Here is a 23,284-nt window from a genome sequence, read left to right as displayed (position 1 = left end):
CTTAAAACTTTAATTCATCTAGTTTTTTTTCCCCGAACTTCAATCCTTTGGAACTCTCTCCCATCTTCATGTTTTTCTGACTCATACAACCTTCAACTTTTAAGTCTTCTGTCAATCATTGATCTATAACTCTATTCTTGTTTTCTAGTCCTAACTCCCAACTTAATAGTGGTTGCTTGCAGTCTTGTTGGGAGTGAATCAGAATTAAAAAAAAATTGCATCAGCTATAATTCCAACTAAAAAAGTTATAAAAACCATGTTGGTTCAAGCTGAAAAGTCTCCCTTGTTTTTAGGATTAGGGACAACTTTAAAAGAATGTAAAAAATTAAATTATTTATTTTATAATAAAATTACTATAAAAAATTATATAGAAAAATATCTTAATGACGAAAATCTCATTTTACCCACATTTAAAGATCCAAGATACAAAATTAATTTTTTTCCAAATGAAGAAACTGATAGTTATTTTGAAAACATGCTTGTAGATTGCTCAAAAAGTCTCCAACAAAAAGATCATATGGAATTTCAACCTAAGGTCAGTTTTTCATCAAGTACAATAAATCTAGGTTTCAATTTTTTTAAATGCTTTGAAAATTTTATTGTAAAAAAAAACACTATAATCAAAAACACATCATCTGAAGTTCTGCAAGAAAAAGAAAGCAAACATCTAAAATTGAAAATTGAAGTCTTAATGTATTTGAGCCAAGACATAATCATGCAACAAGAAATTCCTATAGTGTGGTGGGGAGCAAAAAGAGAAACAACTTCAAGCAATTAGTTCCAATAGCTCAGATGAAATAGATCATGCCCATCATACCCTCCATCTTCTGTTGAAAGTGAAGAGTTGTTCAATTGTGGAGGACAAATTTATTCTTCACAACGAAATAGGTTGGCTCCAGAAACAGAAGAAATGCTTATGTTTTTACATTACAATGTTTTTGGTGTATGATTTTAAAGTCTTTTATTTTATTTTGAAAAAATGTATTTATAAATGTTTTTTCTATTTGTTTTTTATAAAGAGTTTAAAATCCTAAACTGTTTATCTTAATAACATTTTCTTTTTAAATTGAAATAAAAAGCATTCCTCTGAAATTGTATTTATTTTTTGAAAATTTTCGTAGTTAAAAAAACTAAAAAATGTATATTATTTTAACTGAGCTTCTAATATCTTTTAAAATAAGGGTTTGGCTCTGATTTGGGTTTAAGTATTTGTTTGCCAATTCTGATTCCATAGAAAAGTTTACATGATTTTAAACTGTATCATTTTATATTTTTAAAAATTTTAATATTTAGTTAATACATCGGCATCGGCCAAAAATGTGTGATCGCTACATCACTAATATATATATATATATATATATATATATATACATATATATATACATATATATATATATATATATATATACATATATATACACACACATATATATATATATATATATATATATATATATATATATATATATATATATATATATATATATATATATATATATATATATATATATATATATATATATATATATATATTGCTTATTTTTAAGCCAGACAACCAAACAATTGATCAAGTAGAAAAATTTGATTATCTACACAAGAACTAAGCTCTATCTCTTTTATTGCCACATATGGAGCAAGTAAGTTTAAAACAATTAGCTGCTACCAAAAAACATATTTCAATTTAAGTTTAGTTGCTTCATGCTTCATATTTAGGTGGGGTAAGATTATAATTTTAGATTAGAAACTTATAATTAAAAAAAAAAAAATTTGAGTAGTTATGGTTTAAGTAAATTGTTATACAAGGAGAGAAATTATTACTTAGAGAGATTGTTATACAATGAGAGGAATATTGAGAGATGTAATATGAGGGACAACAAAAAAGTTGCATACGTTTTAGTTTAAATACAAATTAAAAGATTTTTTTTTCAGGATTATGAACATCATGAAACTGTTTAAACAACTTATGTAAACAGCTGCTCATCAACATTTAAAAATGACTCTGAAAATGAATCTAATTTGATAATCAAAATTGATGTAAATCTTCTCTGAGTCAACATGTTTAATTTATATACGAGTATTAAAAATATTGCTCTGGCTAGCATGAGGGTGCTGGAGCAAACAAGGTTGGGGTTGGAGCAAACAAGGTTGGGGATTTGTAGGGTAAGAATAGAGGTGAGCCCCTTCTTTTGAGTAAATTTGGCAGGGAGGGGGCTTTTGCCCATTTGTCCACCTCTCACTTTTTCTATGCCTATTGTAGGTGTACATCATATACAATGCTAATAGATTAAAAAAAAATTTCCAGCACTAATCCAGAAACAAATTTTTTTATAATAACTAACATCTAAAATGACTAAAATAAAATATATTAAAAAAAAATTAAAAATATCTAAATCAAAATTTACTGAGCTAACACTTATTTTGTTTTTAAATTTTCCTGTATTCAACTAATAGTAAAAATATATTTATTTTCAATACCTTTTTTGATTTTAGAAAAAAACCTTGGACTATTTACTTAAACTTCTTGGGAAGGGTCACCATGTTTTTGCTGATATATATTACACAACACACTCTTTGATCTCCTTTCTAACATCAAAATCATTTTATTACAAACATTACAAACTAATCACATAAAAAATCTCAAAAAAGTTGTAGAATGAAGCATCTACAAACAAACTATTATTGTAGTAAATCAGGAATTCTTCTTTTTGTTTAGTGGCGAGATAAGCTAAAAAACCAGTTGTAGTTATTTCTACTAAGTTTGTAAAAAATGTTGTTGCAGTACCTTCTCGTTGTGGAGTAATTAAAGAAAAGCCAGAAATTATACATCGGTACAATCTTTCAATGAATGGTTGTTATCGTTAAGATCAATCTGTTTCATATTACAGTACTCTTGATAGAAAGACTGTTAAGTGATGGAAAAGAATTTTTAATTGGTTGATAGAAGTAAGTCAAATTAACTCTTACATAGTCACCCAATATGTTTATACTTTTTAAAGGCTTCTTAAGACAACTGTCACCCATTATGTGTATACTTTTTTATTTAGAAAAGAATTCAAAATTTTAACAAAAAAATTTAAAAACCTAAATATATAGTAAAACTCTCTTCCATATGAACTTCTGATTGATTAGGTAATTCAAAATTATTTAAACTTTCTGAAGAAATTCTTCGCGTGCGTGACAATGGTCTATCATTGACAATGTTATCATGAACTGTTTGCACCCAGTGCTTATATTCATGCTTTTGGGTCCCTTTTAGCTCTAAAAGAGCATTAGACCAAAACGTCTCCAATATCTAAAAACACAAAAGGTTAATGATTAGAATTTTTAAACTCAGATCCTTACTAAAAAATTTTGTTTTTAATTTTAAACTTTTATATGAAATTTTTTGTTAAGTCAAAGGTTTTGTAATAATAAAAAGTTGGTTTAAAAAACTTTTATTAAATAAAACACATACTAAAATATAATAGAGTATGAAACATATGCTATACAATAATAGGTTATTTAAAAAAAAAAAACCACATAGATACTTAAAAAAAAAAAAAAAAAACACATAAATACTAGACTATATTAATATGCTTTTACTTATTCAATTTTTTTTTCTTTTTAATTTTTTCAATTATCAATTTAATCCCTTTTAATATTGAACTGTATTAAAATTTAAACTTTAAAACTTCTGTCTTTAAAACAAATAATAAAGAACATGGTTTAAATATACAAGTTATTCTTCTATGCTTTTTACTGTCATGTATTGGGAGCATTGAAAATGAGTGTTTAATAAAAACCAACAGTATATTTTTAGAAGACTCAGATGATTCAAAATTCCCACAGCTAAGACCTTCTCCCATCTTTTAGGTAGCATGCAGACATAATCATCGGTTCATTTTTTGATATTGTCATAAAAAGAAAATTGCTCCTCAACCAGGCCATGTGTCATTAGGGTGTTTCATTTCCGACAATTTTTCAAAAATGGCCCATTTATTTTTTTTGGCCCATTTAAATAATGGGCCAAAAAAAAGTCTGTAAATTTTTCAAAATTTTAAAATATCATCTAGAAGTTGCTGTTATGAAAAAGTAGTGCTATTTACCCTTTTTTTAACTTTAAATTTAAATTACTTAAAAAAATAATTAATTTCATGTTATGTTACTTAGTGTATGTAATAAAGGTTATTGGATGAACATTTGGGCAAATTTTCAAAAAAATTGGTTAATGTCTAGAGGTCGCCATATTATAAAGTTTAATTTTTTTAACATATTTTTTTGCTAAAAAATTCCTTAAATACTTTAAAAAACTTAATACTTTAAATAAAATGCAAAATTTAAGTTTTGAGCATAATTGACCACTTAAGATCGTTGCGCGATTAAATAGCAAAATAAACATCTGTATGTATGTAAATTATGTATATATTTATGTATATTATGTATATAAATTTCATAAACTTATTTTTAAAAAGTTGGCTGTTATATCAGTTAGCAAAATTGAAATTTTAAAAATAATTTTAAAACTAGTTTATTGGATAAACAAATATTTTATTATAACGATGAACTTTAGAAAAAATAATCAAGATGGAGTACCAATTTGATCAGATAACTCTTGTCTTTTATTGCTTACCAAATTGTTGGAGGAAAAGATGAAAATAAAAAAATTTGATCAAGCAAGTCGAAATGTTAAACCTGGAAAAGAAAAAATTGTCAGATTTTGTAATGAACTTGAGCAACTTTGCAACATTTCAGCAATAAATGCATATGAAAAGTTATTAATATCAGATAGACCAAAATTTAAAGAAGATTGGGCATTTTATGAGGATTAAAAGAGTAGCAGAAAGTATCACATGACAGGTAGCATCGATCTAGGTGTTTCAAAAATTTTAGAACATTAAGAAGATAGACTAAGCATGGTTTTTTGGAAAAGGTCAACCAAAGATCAAAAATCTAGTAAATATCAGCAAAGAAGCTCTCAGAAGTAACAGCGTCTGTGGCAGACTGATGCTGTTTATCAGTTCGCCAACAGCTTCTATTTCAATCTGCTATCATCTGCAAAAGTGCTGGCAAACTTAATAATATGTCCATGTCAGTATCAACTGTGCATCGTCAAAGGCAATATGCACGGGAGAATACTGTTCTGTCCATTAAAGCTGACTGGTAGATAAACAAACCTAAAAAGGCCATTTGCACCGGGATTCGAAGTTTTTTGATTTAGACATAGCTTATAATGAAGAACGTGTAGCAGTTCTTATTAGCGGATCTCTTAATGGGTACTTATTTATTTATATAAATCTTATGTATACTTTTTATTTTTGTTTTCAAAGAAACTCACTTAACTTATATTTGCAGGCCGAAACTTATTGGTGTACCTTTGATTAAAGGTTCGACAGGTAAAATTCAATGTGATACAGCTGTGAAACTTGCGCAAGATTGGAATATTTTGGAAAACATTGTTGGTATATGCTTTGATACAACAGCAAGCAACACAGGTAATAAAAAAGAAGCAGCAACTTTAATTGAAATTGAGTTAAAGAGACCTCTTCTATGGCTAGCATGTCGCCATCATCATAATGAAACATGCATTTACCGCATTACGAGGAGATAGCAAGAGTCCAGATGAACCCATTTTTAAACATTTCCGTTTTTTTGAATTTTCAAGAATTGATATTGATTACTCAAACTTTAATTTTTTTGAATGGCCTACTGACATCAAATCAAAAATATTTAATCAATCAAGTTTAGTTCTGAAATAGCCTTACCAATGCCTCAAAGAGAAAATATTTCCGCGAGAAGATTATTTTGAGTTAATTGAATTAACTATTATCTACCTTTGGGGAAAACTATCAATGGACAGAATACTCAAAATTCACAAACCAAGTGCAATTCACAATGCAAGATTTATGTCACATTCTATATATATTTTAAAAATGTCTTTTTTATTCAATGCAATTTCTTCGCTTGAGGATTTTCCATATTTGCTCCAGACTTTAAATTTTTTGCTGCAACAAACTGGTATCAAGTAGAAGATTCAGATATCACAACCGCTATAATTTCGTCATTTAACTGTCACCTTTGGTATTCAACAGAAGAGCTTGTTATTTTATCTTTATTTAATGAAAAATTGTCAGAATTTACCAGAATAATAGCAAAGAGACTTTTTTTCTATTCCAAGACCAAAAACTTTTTTAATTGGGAAACCAAAATTTCCAACATGAAATTCTTCAACCCTTATTTATTTTTCAATTGGACCACGGTCTTGGCTTCTTTTTATTTATTAGGAATAATAAACAACCAGAAATGACTCCAGATGATTCCACAAGAGTGGAAGTTCTTCCAAGATTATCCAACCACAGAAAATTTTGTTAAACAATTAGAGGTAGCAAATGATTTCTGCGAGTGTGCACAAAATGAAGAACAGCGATAACTTATTTTGCAAGTTGATGAACAACACAGAAAGCAAAATCCATCCTATTCGAAATCATAACTAATTAATACTTTATAGTATTTTTTATATTACTAGTATCTTCTTTATTAATTATTATTCTTACAAAAAGCCTAATCCTAAAAATAGCCTTATTGAATTTTAATGATATATTTTTTAAGATTTAAAAAAATAAAAGGTTTTGTAGCTTTATATTTTAATACGGCAACCTTTAGACATTAACCAATTTTTCTGAAAATTTCACCAAATGTTCATCTAATAACCTTTGATATATACATCCAGTAACGTAACATAAAATTAATTATTTTTTAAGTTATTCAAATTTAAACTTGAAAAAAGTTTAAAAACGTTATTTTTTCAAGATAGATGACATTTTAAAACTTTGAAAAATTTACAGACTTTTTTTTGGCCCATTATTTACCCTGTTATGCATGTAACGTAACCATTTTAAAAAAATTGTCGGAAATGAAACACCCTAATGTGTCATCAATCAGAAAAAAACATAATCAGAGGGGGCAATGTCTGGTGAATACTGCAGGTGGGACAAGACTTCCCATTTAAGGTTTTCAAATGGGAAGTCCTATCATTCTGGACTGATGTTTGCAGCCTAGGGTTTTAGCTTTTAGGTAAAATTTATTTCAGCCCGATCAGAAATATACCTGTCACATGAGTTTCAATACAAATCGCTTATTTTCAATCTATACTCACAATATTAGTAAAGAGAAATATATTCATGTATTCTTTTTTTAACTTCTTGCTTCTTTCTTCTTTTCTTTCTTCACTTCTTGCAACAAATCATCATTATCAAAGTTTATTGAAAACAGAAAACTTCAGTTAAGAGTCATTTTTAAATTTAAAAGGTAATTTCATATACTTTTTTTATGTATTAATATCTGGATTAAATGCCGCAACTGTTTTGCAATCAGACTTATAAAAAAAGGGTGTACCTCCTCTTCAGAATTAGGATTTTCTATAACATCTTTCTCAACTATTTCAGTCTCAATTGAACTTTTTTCAGGCCCTAATAAAAACGCAATAGTTTTGTTATTTTTTCCTTTTTGTACCCTTTTTACTCATCAGAAAAATAGACTTGATATTTACAGGGCTTTTGCTCATGACTTATCTCAGGTCTTAAAGTCTAGCATGCTGGTCTTCTCCATAAGTTCACTTCAGATGGTCTGGAAAAATTTTGATGATTAAAATTATTATTAGTATTAAAATTATAACTGAAGGCCAACACTCTTCTTCATTTCCAGTAACTTGTGGGGTACCTAAAAGTTCCATCCTTGGTCGTGTATTGTTTTTAATCTATATTATTTTTCCTACAATCTTACATCTAGAGTGGTTTTATTTGCTGATGACTCAACTATATGCCTGTTACGTAATAGTTTTCACTCGTGGTTATGCGTTATAGGTTTACTCCAAAGTGTTTATAAAGTGACTTTATTTAAATAAGCAACTACGTCTCGTTTACCCAAATATAAAAAATCAAATATATATATATAAATAAAATTTATATTATTCTCTTAAATAGTTCGTCTTTTAATTAATTAATCCGTTATTGCTTCACCAACTCTTCTGACTGACTATCTGCTCCAACCCCCGACCTTGTATATCCCCTATATCTATATTCACATACACCGCCATATCTCGTCTTCTTCGCGTTTTTATATCTTCAGCAGACGCTAGACGCGGCTACGGTTAGTAAACAGTTTGGTTGATAAACAAATATTTATCCAAACGCTATACGCTTCGTTGAACTTCAGTGTTCCGCTTGAGTAGTTTTGTTTGAGACCTTCGTAACATTACTTACCAAAACAGAAAAAGTCCGCCCTCGGACTTAAAAGCATCACCAAAACATCAGAACTTATAAAATCTCAGTAAAACAATAAAATCTCGAATAATCCGTAGAATCAATAAATATCTGCAAACAACAATACCTCAACTAATCAGCAGAATCAATAAATTACTGCAAACAACAATATCTCGAATAAACGGCAGAATAAGTAAAATCTCTGCAAAACAACAATATGTCGAATAATCAGCAGAATCAGCAAATCTCTGCAGACAACAGTATCTCGAAAAATCAGCAGAATCAATAAATTACTGTAAACAACAATATCTCGAATAAACGGCAGAATAAGTAAAATCCCCGCAAAACAACAATATCTCGAATAATCAGCAGAATCAGTAAATCCCTGCAAACAACAGCATCTCTAAAAATCAGCAGAATCAATAAACCACTGCAAACAACAATATCTCGAATAAACCAGCAGAATCAATAAATTACTGTAAACAACAATATCTCGAATAAACGGCAGAATAAGTAAAATCTCTGCAAAACAACAATATCTCGAATAAACGGCAGAATAAGTAAAATCCCTGCAAAACAACAATATCTCGAATAATCAGCAGAATCAGTAAATCCCTACAAACAACAGCATCTCGAAAAATCAGCAGAATCAATAAACCACTGCAAACAACAATATCTCGAATAAACGGCAGAATCAGTAAATCTCTGCAAACAACAGCATCTCGAAAAATCAGCAGAATCAATAAATCACTGCAAACAACAATATCTCGAATAAACGGCAGAATAATTAAAATCTCTGCAAACAACAATATCTCGAAAAATCAGCAGAATCAATAAACCACTGCAAACAACAATGTCTCGAATATACGGCAGAACAAGCAAAATCTCTGCAAAACAACAATATCTCGAACAATCAGCAGAATACTCGAATAAACTACCTATCATCTAACCAACTTTGTATGCAACTCATGGTGGTTGGAGTCGTTCCATATCTCCATCTGGGAATTATTGAAACCCTAATTCCCGCTACTACCGTTAACAAGGAATCTTCTAGTCTCTATCCGCTGTTTTTGTGCGCATCCATGAGCAATGGAATTCGTCTGAAACTACTGTTCTCCATGCATTAGGGCCAGCTACTTGCAGCGCTCCATATGGTGAAATTTTGGTGGTCATGGCTGAGAGACATTCTCCTTGCGTTACAGCTACTTTTTTTGAATCTATCTCTCTTGACTTTTGGTTAAGGAAGTTTGATTGGCATGTGAGGGTGACCTTTTCGGCATAACAATGATATAAGATTACTGTCGTTGTTTGTGGTCAGTAGGCGTAAACATCTGCCACGAATGTCTTTACAGAATCATTTAAGGAATGCATATTATGCGCACAAGATAATATTGAAGTTAGCTGATAAACTCCGATAGGCTGCACCTTTGTACAATCATAGACTTCACCGATAAATAACCCTGTGGTCAATGTAGGTATTACGAGTAAGCATGAGAGAATAATGGAAATCATTATATTCCATGATCTGTTTATATTGAAAATTGGCAAGAGTCTATTTCTGGTCTGTTTGTCATCTTGTTGTCTAATCGAAAATACTCTTGTTATTGCGGAAACATGTAGACTTTTTTTTGTCTTCTCTAAATATTTTTGCACTACTTGTTTATCAAAGATGTTTTCTTCTGGTTCCCACGTATTTTGAGTCGAAGGAAAATCCTGCCATTTAACTAGGTATTGCGTTCTACCTTTCCTTTGCCTTTTACTTATTATTTCCTCCATTTTAAATATATCTAAGTCATCAATTTCGTTTTCCGGCAAGCTATGTTGTATTTTATCCATTTCTTTTTTATTGGTTGCAAATGTTACTTGTTTTTTTTCTTTCTGGTTACTTTCCTCAAAACGAAATTCATCACTTGTCTCTGTTGCCTCATTTAGAACTTCAATGTCTAAAGTTATTTCCGTTGTGGGTTTTTCTTCCAAACCAAACCATTGTTTGAGGCGAGACACGTGAACTGGAGTTGTAAGTTCTTTATTGTTCATATTTTCTACCTTGAACGTTACAGGAGACATTTTTTTCGATTAAACAAAACGGACCGTGCCAGAAGCTCGTGAGTTTTTTCACTAAGCCTTTCTTCGTAATCGGTGTATATATCCACACTTTATGTCCTACTTGAAATGGGTACTCTTTAGCCGTTTGATCATAGTGTAACTTCATCTTGGTCTGAGCTTTCTGGATATTTTCTTTGGCAAGGTTACGTGACAATCGTAGGTCAGATATGAGTCGTTGAACAAGTAACTCAGTGTTATCTGTGGGGTCATTTCTCGGCAATAAAGTAGTATCATGGGGTTGCAGAGCGTCCCTGCCATATGTCAACCTAAAGGGTGTTTCTCCAGTGCTAGCAGAGATACTAGTGTTATACGCATATACTGCGGCGGGAAGGTGAACATCCCCATCTCATTGGTTAGAGGCCACATACATCGAAAGATTCTGAGCCAAAACTCCATTAATACGTTCCACAAACCCGTCGGTTTGAGGGTGATAGGCCGTTGTAAACGACTTCTTTACATTTAGTATGTCACATACCTCTTTTATCAACTTGCTAGTAAAATTGCTACCTCTATCTGTTAGAAATCGTCTTGGTGCTCCATGTCTAAACACAATGTTGTTTACGAATAACTCTGCTATTGATGTTGCCGCGATGGTGGGTACTGCAAAAACCTCCACATATTTTGTGAATAAACAACCAAAAACAACTATATAGCGGTTTCCTTTTAATGATGGCGGGAATGGTCCCAGGCAATCAGCAGCAATGATATCCCATGGGCCTTCAACGGGAATTGGTAATAAGGGTGCTTTACTAGGAGCTGGATTTCGTTTTCGTTGGGCACACGTTATACAGGACTTGGCCCAAGTTTGTATTTCATTGTACATCCCTACCCAAAAGTAGTTGCGCCTAATTTTTTCAAACGTCTTTGTTACTCCAAAGTGGCCTCCGCACGGTTCATCGTGAGCCCAGGTTATCAATTCTGATCTTAAGGACAGCGGTACAACCAACTGGGTGAGATTCCTCGAAACTTTTGATTCATGATGGAATAGCAACCCATTCTCATCTAAGTGGTAACTACCTTCCATTGCTAATACCTTCTTCGCCTCTTTTAAGTCGTCTGGTAGTTCTCTCTTGGTTAGATATGTGACTAGGCGGGCGTAATAGGGATCGTTTCGTTGTTCTTTTACCAAATGGTCAATAGATTTCCCTGGCACTGTCATTGTTGCGACTGTGTTGTAGCTGCGTCTTGACAGCCCATCTGCGTTCCCATGTATTTTTCCTGACCTGTACGCTATTTCAAAGTTATAACTTTGTAGTATCAAACTCCATCTTGCTAAGCGACCCGTCGGATCTTTGATTGACATTAACCATTTTAATGAATTATGATCGGTTACTATTTTAAATTTTTGTCCGTAAACATAAGGTCTACATTTCTGTATCGCAACAACTACAGCTAAAGCCTCGCGTTCGGTTGTGGAATATTTACTTTCAGTGCTTGTGAAATTCCGTCCACCATAGAGGATAACCTTTTCAAGGTCTCCTTGATATTGGGATAAGACATACCCTAACGCTTTGCCACTTGCATCTGAGTATATAATGAACGGTTTGTTAAAGTTGGGGAAAACCAAAATGGGTGACGTTGTAAGGGATTGTTTGAGGAGTTCAAAGCTGTTTTGCTGCTCGATCTGCCATTCGAAACCGGCATCCTTTTTTAATAGATTATTTAACGGCAAAGCAATGTTCGAAAATCCTTTAATAAATCTTCTAAAGTAACTACACAAACCAATGAATGCTCTTACATCTTTTATATTTTTGGGTACCGGGTAATCTTTTGTTGCTTTGATATTTTCTGGGTCCGGTTTGATACCATCGGCATTAATAATATGTCCTAAAAATTTTACTTCGCTTGTACAGAAGGTACATTTCAGTATGCTTAATTTTAACCCTGCTTGTCTTATAGCTTCAATTATCATATTTATATGTTCGAGGTGCTCTTTATACGTTTTTGAGTATATCAAGATATCATCTAAATAGAGCATGCTATTTTTGTATAGATGGTCACGAAGTACGTAATTCATCATCCGTTGAAACGTTGAAGGTGCATTAGACAGACCAAAGGGAAGAACTTTAAACTGATACAATCCTTTGTGCGAGATAAACGCGGTTTTCTCTTTAGATTTGTTGTCGAGCTGTACCTGATAATATCCGCTTAAAAGATCCAACGAAGAAAAATATTTTGCACCATGTAACATGTCGAGACTTTCATCTATTCGGGGGAGTGGATAGGTATCCTTCTTTGTAACGTTATTTAGCTTACGATAGTCAATACATACTCTGAAAGTTCCGTCTTTCTTCGGTACCATGACTACCGGACTGGACCAGGGACTGACACTTGGTTCAATGACATCATTTGCGAGCATCTCCTCAATGTGCTTGTCCAAGGATTTTTTTTGAGATTCAGCGAGACGGTAAGCTCTTTGTCTAATCGGCTAAGAATCGCCAGAGTCAATACAGTGTTGTATTACATCAGTCTGCCCAATTTCATGCAGACCTTGACCAAAAACATCTTGGTTATTCTTTAGTAAGGTCAATAGCTGGAGACGTTCTTCAGGACCCAACGCGGCGACGTTAGTCTTTGCTTCCAACAAATCTATCAACCCGTCAGGCAACCTAGCGCCGTATTCGTCAGAGATTTTGGGGGTAATGGAATAATAACCCCAATTACTTGATTTTTACCAATGGTTACATATTTCGGTGAGGGGTTAACCATATGATGCTTAACTTGGTTAGACGCACCATTGGGTTATGGTTGGAAAAACATGGACACCTTGTTCTTTAAAAAAAATTGTCTCTGGCACGAAAAGACAGTCCTCCTTAGTTTTTAAGGCGTGTGCTATGGTGAGGATAGTTTCACATTTGGGAATTGCTTTCATTTCCTTCTTGGCACATACCATGGTCATTACAAACTCTCCAGTAGTTTTTTTTGGTAACTCTTGAAAAAGCGCTTCATCCGTAATATTCAAGTTAGGTTGGGGTGTATCGATTCTATCAAGGCGGCCTACAGGGACTATAGGGTATTGGCAGCGGTCATTGGGCAGCGGCTGGGACACTATAGCTTCATCTGGTGTAAGCGGCGTATCGGACTGCGGCGTCAGATTCTCTCGTTGTGTTTTGCTATCAGCCTTGACATTGGGTTGGTCGATAAGCGAATTACGTCTCGATAAAGTTTTGGGAATATTCAACCACAAGTTCATTAATTTGTGTTTTATGGTGGATTGGCGTATCATCAATAATTATTCCAGTGGCAAATTAATCATTGATAGGTTTACTGATCATATTTATAACAAATTTACCTTCAAATGTAACCAGATGATTCCCACAGTCTAATCTGACATTAAATTGGCTCATGAAGTCATACCCTAAAATTACTGGATGGGTTAAGTCTTTAGCAATTAGCATTTCATGCTCAAAGATATTACCTCCAATATTAATGGGGCATAAGGTTTTTCCTAGGACATGAAGTGGCGCTCCATTAGCTGTTCTCAGAGTGCCATAGTAGGGTAGCGGTTTGGCAACTTGATTCTTAATGTTTTCGAAGATGGTTTCGTCCAATATACTACATCTAGCACCTGTGTCCATAAGAATAAGTACTTTAAATTTGAATACTTTACCCCAGATTTCGGAACCAGGGTCCTCTTCTGGATCCAATTTGAGTGTGTTGGTGTGTCGCTGGGGAATTTGGCTATTCGACTGCGGACTGTTTCTTGGTTCATTATTTCGAAATTGTCTATTCGGGGAAGGAGTATTGCGAAATGAAGTCGAGTTTTGTGTATCATGGTTCCAGCGGTTAGGTTGCGGCGATATAGGTTGATAATGATTTTTCCCGGATAATCGGAAGGTTTGGTCAGAGCACGACCTTTGGGTGTGTCCTACCTTTAGGCATCGGTTACATATTACTTGCCCATCACTGGTACGTAAGTTGCGTCCAGCTGGACGAAATCTTTCGTGCTGGGCAAGACGGTTATTGTTCCGCCTTAATGAGTCTATTTCTGACTGTAGCTCACCAATACGCTGATTTAAGTTTGGGTGTTCGCGGTAGGTAGAAGCCACAACTGTTTGCTTTGGTAGATTAAGAAGTGCATCTAGCTTGGCTTCCAATCGAGATATAACTGAATCCGATCCGATTGAGTCTTAGAGCTTAGCAAAAGCTACTGCGGCTTGATAATCAGACGGTTGCTTTAATTTAAGAGCATCCCGCAGGTGGGGTTTTAGTCCTTTAATGAATGGGTTTAACTTTGTCTCGTCATCGATGCCTAACTGCTGACTAAGTTTATCGAGGGTGTTGGTGTAGGAGGTGAGATCGGTATCCTATGACAAGCTAAACAGTTCCATTTTCCGGTTCCATGCAATATTTGCATTATCGTAATGTTGCCAGAATTTCTCTTGGAGTTCGTGGTAATCGTTTCTAGCAAGTGCGGGAAGTGTCTCATAATAAACTAGAGCGCTGCCTTCTAAATAAAGTGGAAATGCTAGTAATTTCCTTTCCTCTGTCCATTGATTGTTCAACGCAATACGCCGAAAGCAGGCTAACCATTCAGTAATGTCTTCCACTTCTGTACCCCTGAAAACTTTCGGATGTAGTTCTTGGCTCGGTTTTAATGCCAAACGTTCTAAAAGTGACATGCTATTCTTCACTTCAGAATTCGTTGGAGAACGACTGGTTTCGGTTTTAAACGGGTTGGTGTCTAACAGTTTTAAGGAGTCGCTAGAATCAGAGGAGGAGTCGTTAAGAGAGGTGTGAGAATTATTGCCTGTATCACTGCAACGAGTTGTTTCAGTAAATGGACAAATTTTCCCTGAGCGTAAACGGCTCATAAGTAAACATCAAAGTCAATATAGCTACGGCTCTGTTCGAGTAATTTGGCGTGAGTAACAATAACGAGATAATCAAAAGTTAATCTTTATATACGTAGGTAAATTGATCGGCCTAAGCAGAGATAGAATCCACTTGTATCCGGGCAGTGCCTCCAAATGTTACACAATAGATTTCACTCGTGGTTATGCGTTATAGGTTTACTCTAAAGTGTTTATAAAGTGACTTTATTTAAATAAGCAACTACGTCTCATTTACCTAAATATAAAAAATCAAATATGTATATAAATACAATTTATATTATTCTCTTAAATAGTTCGTCTTTTAATTAATTAATCCGTTATTGCTTCACTAACTCTTCTGACTGACCATCTGCTCCAACCCCCGACCTTGTATATCCCCTATATCTATATTCACATACATCGTCATATCTCATCTTCTTCGCGTTTTTATATCTTCAGCAGACGCTAGACGCGGCTACGGTTAGTAAACAGTTTGGTTGATAAACAAATGTTTATCCAAACGCTATACGCTTCGTTGAACTTCAGTGTTCCGCTTGAGTAGTTTTGTTTGAGACCTTCGTAACATGCCCAATATTGACAAAAAGTCATCATTTTGTGATAGCTTAAAACAGGCAGTAAAACTTGAATCTGATTTCTTTTCTGTGACAGCTTCCGGCTTGCAAGGGCTTGTGAATTTTACCAAAACTCAATTATTTACTGCAAAAAATTATTGTTGATATTCCTATATTGATAAATGGCAACACTCTCACTGAGACTTCTACTTTATTTCTTCTCAGATTATCATTCATTAGTTCTCATGGAAACAATCCCTTGCAAAGTTAACATCTGAATGCCTCTCTTTATTGTGTGCTGTTTCCTTGCTCCCAATTCCATTGTCTACCTCTACAAGAAATCTCTTTATGGATTACTATTGTCACATTTGACTTATTCCTCTAATGATGTTCTTTCTCTTCTAGACAAGATCCAAAAAGGTATTATAAACGTAGTTGGAACTGCTTTCTCTGCAGAGCTTGAGCCACTGTCCCATCATTGTAAGGTTGCACATCTTTCTCTTTTCTACAAATACTATCATAGTTGTTGCTCAAAAAACTATTATCTCTTGTTCCATCAACCAAAACTTATTTTGGCATGGCACATTTAGAAGTCGCATCCTTATACTGAATTTGTCTCTTTATGCTCTAAAAAAACTTTAATTTGTCTAATTTTTTTTTCCTTGCACATCAATACTTTGTAACTCTCCTCTGCCTTTATGTTTTTTTGACTTATACAGTTTACAGGTTTTTAAGTCTTCTGTCAACTGTTTTCTTGCTCTTTTTCAACATTCTTTGTTTCCCAGTAACTCCTAACTTAAATAGTGGTTGCTTGCAGCCTTGTTGGAAGTAAACTAGTTTAAAAAAATATGACCTTAGTTAAATTCAATACTGACTTTTTAAATAAATAAATATCAGCACCTGTTGATTTGCTAATGGAGTAGTTTTTCCAAAAGTAGATCACTTGTCTTTTGCACACATTAGGTCTACAAGCAAGAAGTAGAATAGATTGTTGAGGTAGTAACCTGGTAACTAATCTGGTATCAATTCCTTGTCATTTGCCAGATGTTTGATGCAGCTGCATCAAAACAGATTTACATAATTTTATTTAGTAACTTATCATCTAATAAGGGTCTTTTTTTAACCCAAGCCTCTCATGCCCCTATTCCCACATCCTAAGCCTCTCCTGTCCCAGCATTTAATGCAGGAATACCAAGAGGTTCAGTGGAAAAGAGGATTGGCTGCATCCAATGCATCCAATCATCTTCCCCATCTAATCTTTAGCATATGCAACATTTCTTGTTTTGTTTTTAGGTGACACTATTTTATTAAGCTGAAACTTGAATTTTTAGGGCCGGACCTATACAAAACAATTTATAACAATTTTTATATTATTTACAGGAGTGCAGACAACTTTTTTTAAAATTTCTTTAACACGCTAACTTGTGTTGCTAATAATTTTATTATCTAGTTTTTTATATTAATTGCAAAACTATCAACTGCATCATCAATTTATTTTTATAAATAATATTTTTACGAATTTTAATAACTTTATTATTTAATTTCATTATTTAATTTATGAGATCAAAAACTGATCTAACACCCAAAAAAAAAGCTTAAAAAAAAACACCTTAACACACAAAGTAACTACCTTAGTCATTGTCATTTAACAGCAATTGTTTTTAAAGTAGTCATTTAACAGTAATTGTCTCTATCAGAGCAAAAAAGTTCAAAAATATTTCCTCTGTTGAGGCAATAAATAAAACTCAAAGTTCAAATTTGTTTTAACTTTAAAAGGAACAAATTTCTTTAAAGATTAACTTGTTTGTTAATAAACATTATTTATAACAAACTTTATTTTTTTTTAAATTGCTTTTTTTTTACTGTTTTACTCAATAGGTTGTCTTCATTTACATTTTTAAATGTCTATTAATTTAACTTGTTATTTCAAACAAATCATGTTATTTAAAATAATTTTACTTAATCACAAACAACAATCAGTTTTATAAATAGATTGTTACAACTGCTTAAATGATAAAATTGTTCAATAATAAAGGTGAATATGTTTTGATACAAAAGTGAAATAACTATTTTTGCAAAATTGCTGGGAAACTTAGGTCATTTTAAAATATATTTTAATAATTATTAAAAATCTATGATTTCAATAAGATATATAGCAAAAAAAATTGTTTTCACAGTTCAGTTTTGCAACAATCATTTGAAAATTCATTTTGTACAACTGTGCTTATATTTCCCTCTAAACTAACAAAAAAATATATGAGCATTTTGGTTCGGAAGGAGACATAAAGGAAGTCAAATATAGAACATAAAAAAATTTTAATAAGTTAAAACACATTAAAGTACCACATAAAACTCATGTTCTTTTCTGAAGATTTAAAGTGAACATTTTAAAAATTAAAGTGCAAAAAATATATTAGGAAAATGCATACTTAGATATAGATATTATTTGTTGTGTGTGCGTGTGTATATATATATACATATATATGTATATATATATATATATATATATATATATATATATATATATATATATATATATATATATATATACATATATATATATTTATATATATATATATATATATTTATATATATATATATATTTATATATATATATATATTTATATATATATATATTTATATATATATATATATATTTATATATATATATATATTGTTACAAAAATATATACATAACGAGCGTTGTATATCGTGCCATGAAAAAATTTATTACACAAGCGTTTTTTTTGGGTTTTCACTTTAACTAGTAAGCGACTGGGGTTGATATTTGACTGGGCCAGGGCCAGGCCTGGGGCTGCCTAAATTGTGAAAAAACCTACAAATGAAAAAAATATTTCATCTTGGATTGAAATTCATGTAATGTTTAGATGAATATATTTATATATATATATATATATATATTTATATATATATATATATATATTTATATATATATATATATTTATATATATATATAAATATATATATATATATATATATACATACATGTATATATATATATATGTATATATATATATATATATATATATATATATATATATATATATATATATATATATATATATATATATATATATATATATGTATATATATTTATATATATATATATACATGTATACATATATGTATATATATATGTATATATGCATATATATATATATATATATTTATATATATATATATATACATGTATATATATATATATATATATGTATATATATATATATATATATATATATATATATATATATATATATATATATATAAAATATATATATATATATATATATATATATATATATATATATATGTACCTATATATATATATTTATATATATATTTATATATATATATAGAACCCTTAGATGTTGTCCGAAAGTTTTTTCCATATTTTGTTGACAAAAAGTAAAAATTAAAATGCAAGACCGGAATTTTTTTTTTTTAATAATGATAGACTGCCTGCCCCAACCAAACCCTCAGTCGATGTAGCACCACTCCCTTGCGGGTCAGGCTATTTGTCAGTCGATGTAGCACCACTCCCTTGCGAGTCAGGCTATAAGATAGTCGATGTAGCAACACTCCGCGCATGATTTACAGTAAAAAAAAATTAAAATAAAAACATTTTATTAAAAAAAATAAAAATAAAAACATTTTATTAAAAAAAATAAAAAATAAAAATATTGTTTATATTGTTAAAAACATTCAGAATGTTTTAAAAACATTCTGGTCAATTAAATTTGCGTTTTTGTGGTTTTTTTATATAACAATTAATTTGTAATTAAATTAATGGTTTTGACTTTCGTCCAACACGAAAATGTTGGACGAAAGTCAAAAGTAATTAAAAGTGACGTATGTGTTGGCGTAAGAATCACTTTTTTCCTTCCGCTCTTCCCAAAGCCAACAAACTATAGATCTATGTATATATATATATATATATATATATATATATATATATATATATATATATATATATATATATATATATATACACATGTATATATATATATATATATATATATATATATATGTATATATATTTATATATGTATATATGTATATATATATATATATATATATATATATATATATATATATATACATGTATATATATATATATGTATATATATATATATATGTATATATGCATATATATATATATGTATATATGCATATATATATATATATATTTATATATATACATATACATGTATATATATATATATATATATGTATATATATATATGTATATATGTATATATGTATATATGTATATATGTATATATGTATATATGTATATATATATATATATATATATATATATATATATATATATATATATATATATATATATATATATATATACAAACCTTAGTAATTATAAATCATAAAAAACTATGAGTAACAAAGATGTAAAAGCAATCAAAACCATGAAAAACTAAACAAACCATGGAAAAAAGTAAAGAATGAAAAACTAAACAAACCATGAAAAATAAAAAATTCAAATTTAAAAAAATAACATTAAAAAAAAAAATAGAAAAGAAAAATAATAATAAAAAATTAAATGTTTTAAACTTAACTAAAAATTTAACAACCTGTGATTCATCTAACTGTTTAGCAGCTAAATCATTTACGTCACTATCATTTCGAGTGTTACCAACATTTGAGATCATTTGTTCCATTTCAGCAACATGCCTATATTAAAACAATCTTTTGTGAAATAAAATTTTAAATATAAGAAACTGATTTGAAACCTGCCTTGGGGCTCTTGAATAAGAAAAGGCTAGATGGTGTCCTAATAAAATACTCACCATCAACAGATATAAACTACACTTGGCTACTGTTTTGTAGAATTTTACCAAGGCAAAGATTTTAAAGAGTAAGCAAAAAAATTTCTTTTGACCAACCTCGCGTCCCTTCTTCATCTAATAGATTGGGGTAGCTGAACCTCAGCATTACATTGCTTTCTGCCTAGGATGATTGAACATTAGATCTTCTTGATTCTACTCATGGGTTTTTGTTTGCCACTATGATAGTGGCTATAAAACTCTTTTATAACTCTATGGTAGCACTTTTAAAGGCTGATTCCATCAAAAGTTGTAAAGTAATATTGTATTAACAGTACCATGTTGCATAATGGAATGTATCCATGTTAGTGCTTTTAGTGTGTGTTGTCAAGGTCACATAAAAAGAAATTAGTTACAACTTTGGGTTGATTACCAGAAATATAGCAATTGCATAGCTTATTGCTTAGTGTTTTATTTTATTTATTAAGTTAGATTCTTTATTAATTAAAAACATGAAAAAAATATCTAAAAATATAAAACAAAAAAAGCCATCATTACTATCAAATCCTTTAATCTATTCTTTAAAAATATTTCTGGACTTTATATGTTGTATCTGGAAAAGTTTTTAAATTATTTAATCATTTCTTTCTAACTGTAGTATTAAAGTTGTCCTTGATAGACAGCATTCTTATTTATTTCCAGCAACTTCTGGAATATCACAAGACTCCATTCTTGGTCTGATGTTATTCTTCATCTATATTATTAATCTTCCTGATAATATTGTCTCTAAAGTCTATTTGCTGATGAACTACTCCAGCCTTGACAAAAAGTTATTCTATTTGCTGATGAACTACTTCAGCCTTGAAAAAAAGTGATTCTATTTGCTGATGAACTATATACTCCAGCCTCGACAAAAATTAACCACTTTTTGATTGTTTAGAATAGACCGCAGATCTTAATGTTTATCTTTTTTCTGTGAGAATTTGGGGCTTCCAGTGGCTTCCAGTAAATTAAAAAAAAAATCTTAGTTGTTTATTGTTAATAATTATTGCAATATTCCTCTACTTCTCAATTTATCTTCTCAATATTCCTCTACTTTAGGTCTTCTCAATTTACCGTTCATCTTTTTATTTACCACTTTTATTTAAATTTCTTCAATAATGAATACTATGGAATTCTCTTCCATCTTCATGTTTTCCTGACTCATAAAATATGCAGTTTTTTGTCTTCTGCCAACTGCTTTCATGCTCTTGAACTATTTTTATTTCTGTTAACTTCAAACTTTTACTAACTTCCAACTTAGTGGTTGTTGTAAGCCTTGTAGAGAGCAAGTTTTATTTTTTAAAAATGCATATAAACAAAAAATAAATATAAAAATAATAATAGCAATTAAAGAAGTAAAACTTTCTATACAAATATGTAAATCTAATCAAAGGATAGCATGTATTGAGTATTATAAAAACAGCATTTATTGAGTATTATAAAAACAGACAAATAAATATTATTTATTTGTTTGTTACTTTTTGTAAAACTATTTAAAACAATTACTATTACAACCATTATATATTCCTACATACTTTTAGTGTATAAAGTCAAAGTCTATATAGTTTTCAGTTTCTTAGAAAAGTGTTTCAAGTTTTATAAACAGTTTTTTTTTAATATCTTCTATGTACCCTAACAACAGAGTAAAATGTTTCTTGTTTGTTTCTTAATTTTTGCAATACTCAGCTTTGCTTTACTTATAAAAATATTTTTTTATAAAGATATTGGTGCTGTAGTGGTATTGTGGTAGATGAGTCATAAGCGAGAAAGTTTTGAGTTGTATTTCCACGGTATCCATGGTATCCCTGGTAGTACAGTGCTTAACTTGTAATAAGTAATAAAAACAAATAATAAAAAAAATAATAATATCTAATGATAATAAAAATTATAATAACTTTATAATAACTAAAATTTGATAACAAAAAGCATTTGTGACAAATTTGTAATTAGTACATTTAAAATGTCCTCAAAAAAAAAAAAAAATACAGAAAATAATAATTTCATTAGTACATGAAACAAGAAACTAGACATCAAATATGTTAATAAAAAAACTCGTTTGGGAGTTTTATTATAAGTTCACCTTTCATTTAAATCTTCAATTTGACAATCTTTTTGTTTATTCAACTCTTTAATTGCTAGAGCAAAGTTATGCTCTAACTGCAAAAGCTGTTCTAAAGCTGGAGAATGAATTAAAGAATGATAAACGCTAGCCCACGATGACTGCAAATCGTCGCATTCATTTGTTTCATTTACTTTTAAAAAAACTTTTACCCAATCTTGAATTAATTTGTAATGCTCTTCTGAATTTTGAACATTTGAAATCATTTTTGAAAATGTTGAATCCCAAAGATCTTTTGTTTTTTGTTGGACAAATAAATCCAATGATTGGATGAGTTCTAAAATTAAATTAACTTTTTATGTAGAAAAACTAGAGAAACAAATTGTAACCTAATAATAGGAAGAAAAAAAAAAGAAAGAATGTTAAAGAAGTTATTTACTAGTAACTTGTTATATACGGTACACAAAAAATTAATCGATACAGATAACAAAAAATCATAATTTTAAAGATTGCACCATAAAATGAGTTGCCTGTTAAAATACTTGAAATTTTTTTTAGATATCTTATCAAGCATTGTTTTAAGAACCTATTTGGGTCATTCCATGCCAAGTGGTGCAAAGGTCCCTTATGGACCATCTCAGATTTTATT

The 23,284-nt window shown here is 30.4% G+C and overlaps 1 protein-coding gene across 4 annotated transcripts in view; it reads right to left on the bottom strand.

The window, feature by feature from the left end:
- LOC100206659 (FERRY endosomal RAB5 effector complex subunit 3) overlaps positions 1-23,284 on the bottom strand; it is an 80,067-nt gene that overhangs the window by 35,461 nt on the left and 21,322 nt on the right. For all 4 annotated transcript variants that reach the window (XR_010636716.1, XM_065790973.1, XM_065790974.1 and 1 more), the window contains exons 2-4: positions 22,657-22,972; positions 20,343-20,442; positions 3,082-3,292 (exon numbers count right to left, since the gene is read on the bottom strand). Coding sequence is in view for 3 of the 4 variants with exons in the window: in XM_065790973.1 (XP_065647045.1) it covers positions 3,082-3,292; positions 20,343-20,442; positions 22,657-22,972 (627 nt within the window). In the remaining variant the exon portion in view is untranslated. The remainder of the gene's footprint in view (positions 1-3,081; positions 3,293-20,342; positions 20,443-22,656; positions 22,973-23,284) is intronic.

Source organism: Hydra vulgaris, chromosome 02 (assembly GCF_038396675.1).
Source record: "Hydra vulgaris chromosome 02, alternate assembly HydraT2T_AEP".
Classification (NCBI taxonomy): Eukaryota; Metazoa; Cnidaria; class Hydrozoa; order Anthoathecata; family Hydridae; genus Hydra; species Hydra vulgaris.
The sequence above is the reverse complement of the archived record's forward strand: the minus strand, read 5'-3'. Positions and strand labels throughout refer to the sequence as shown.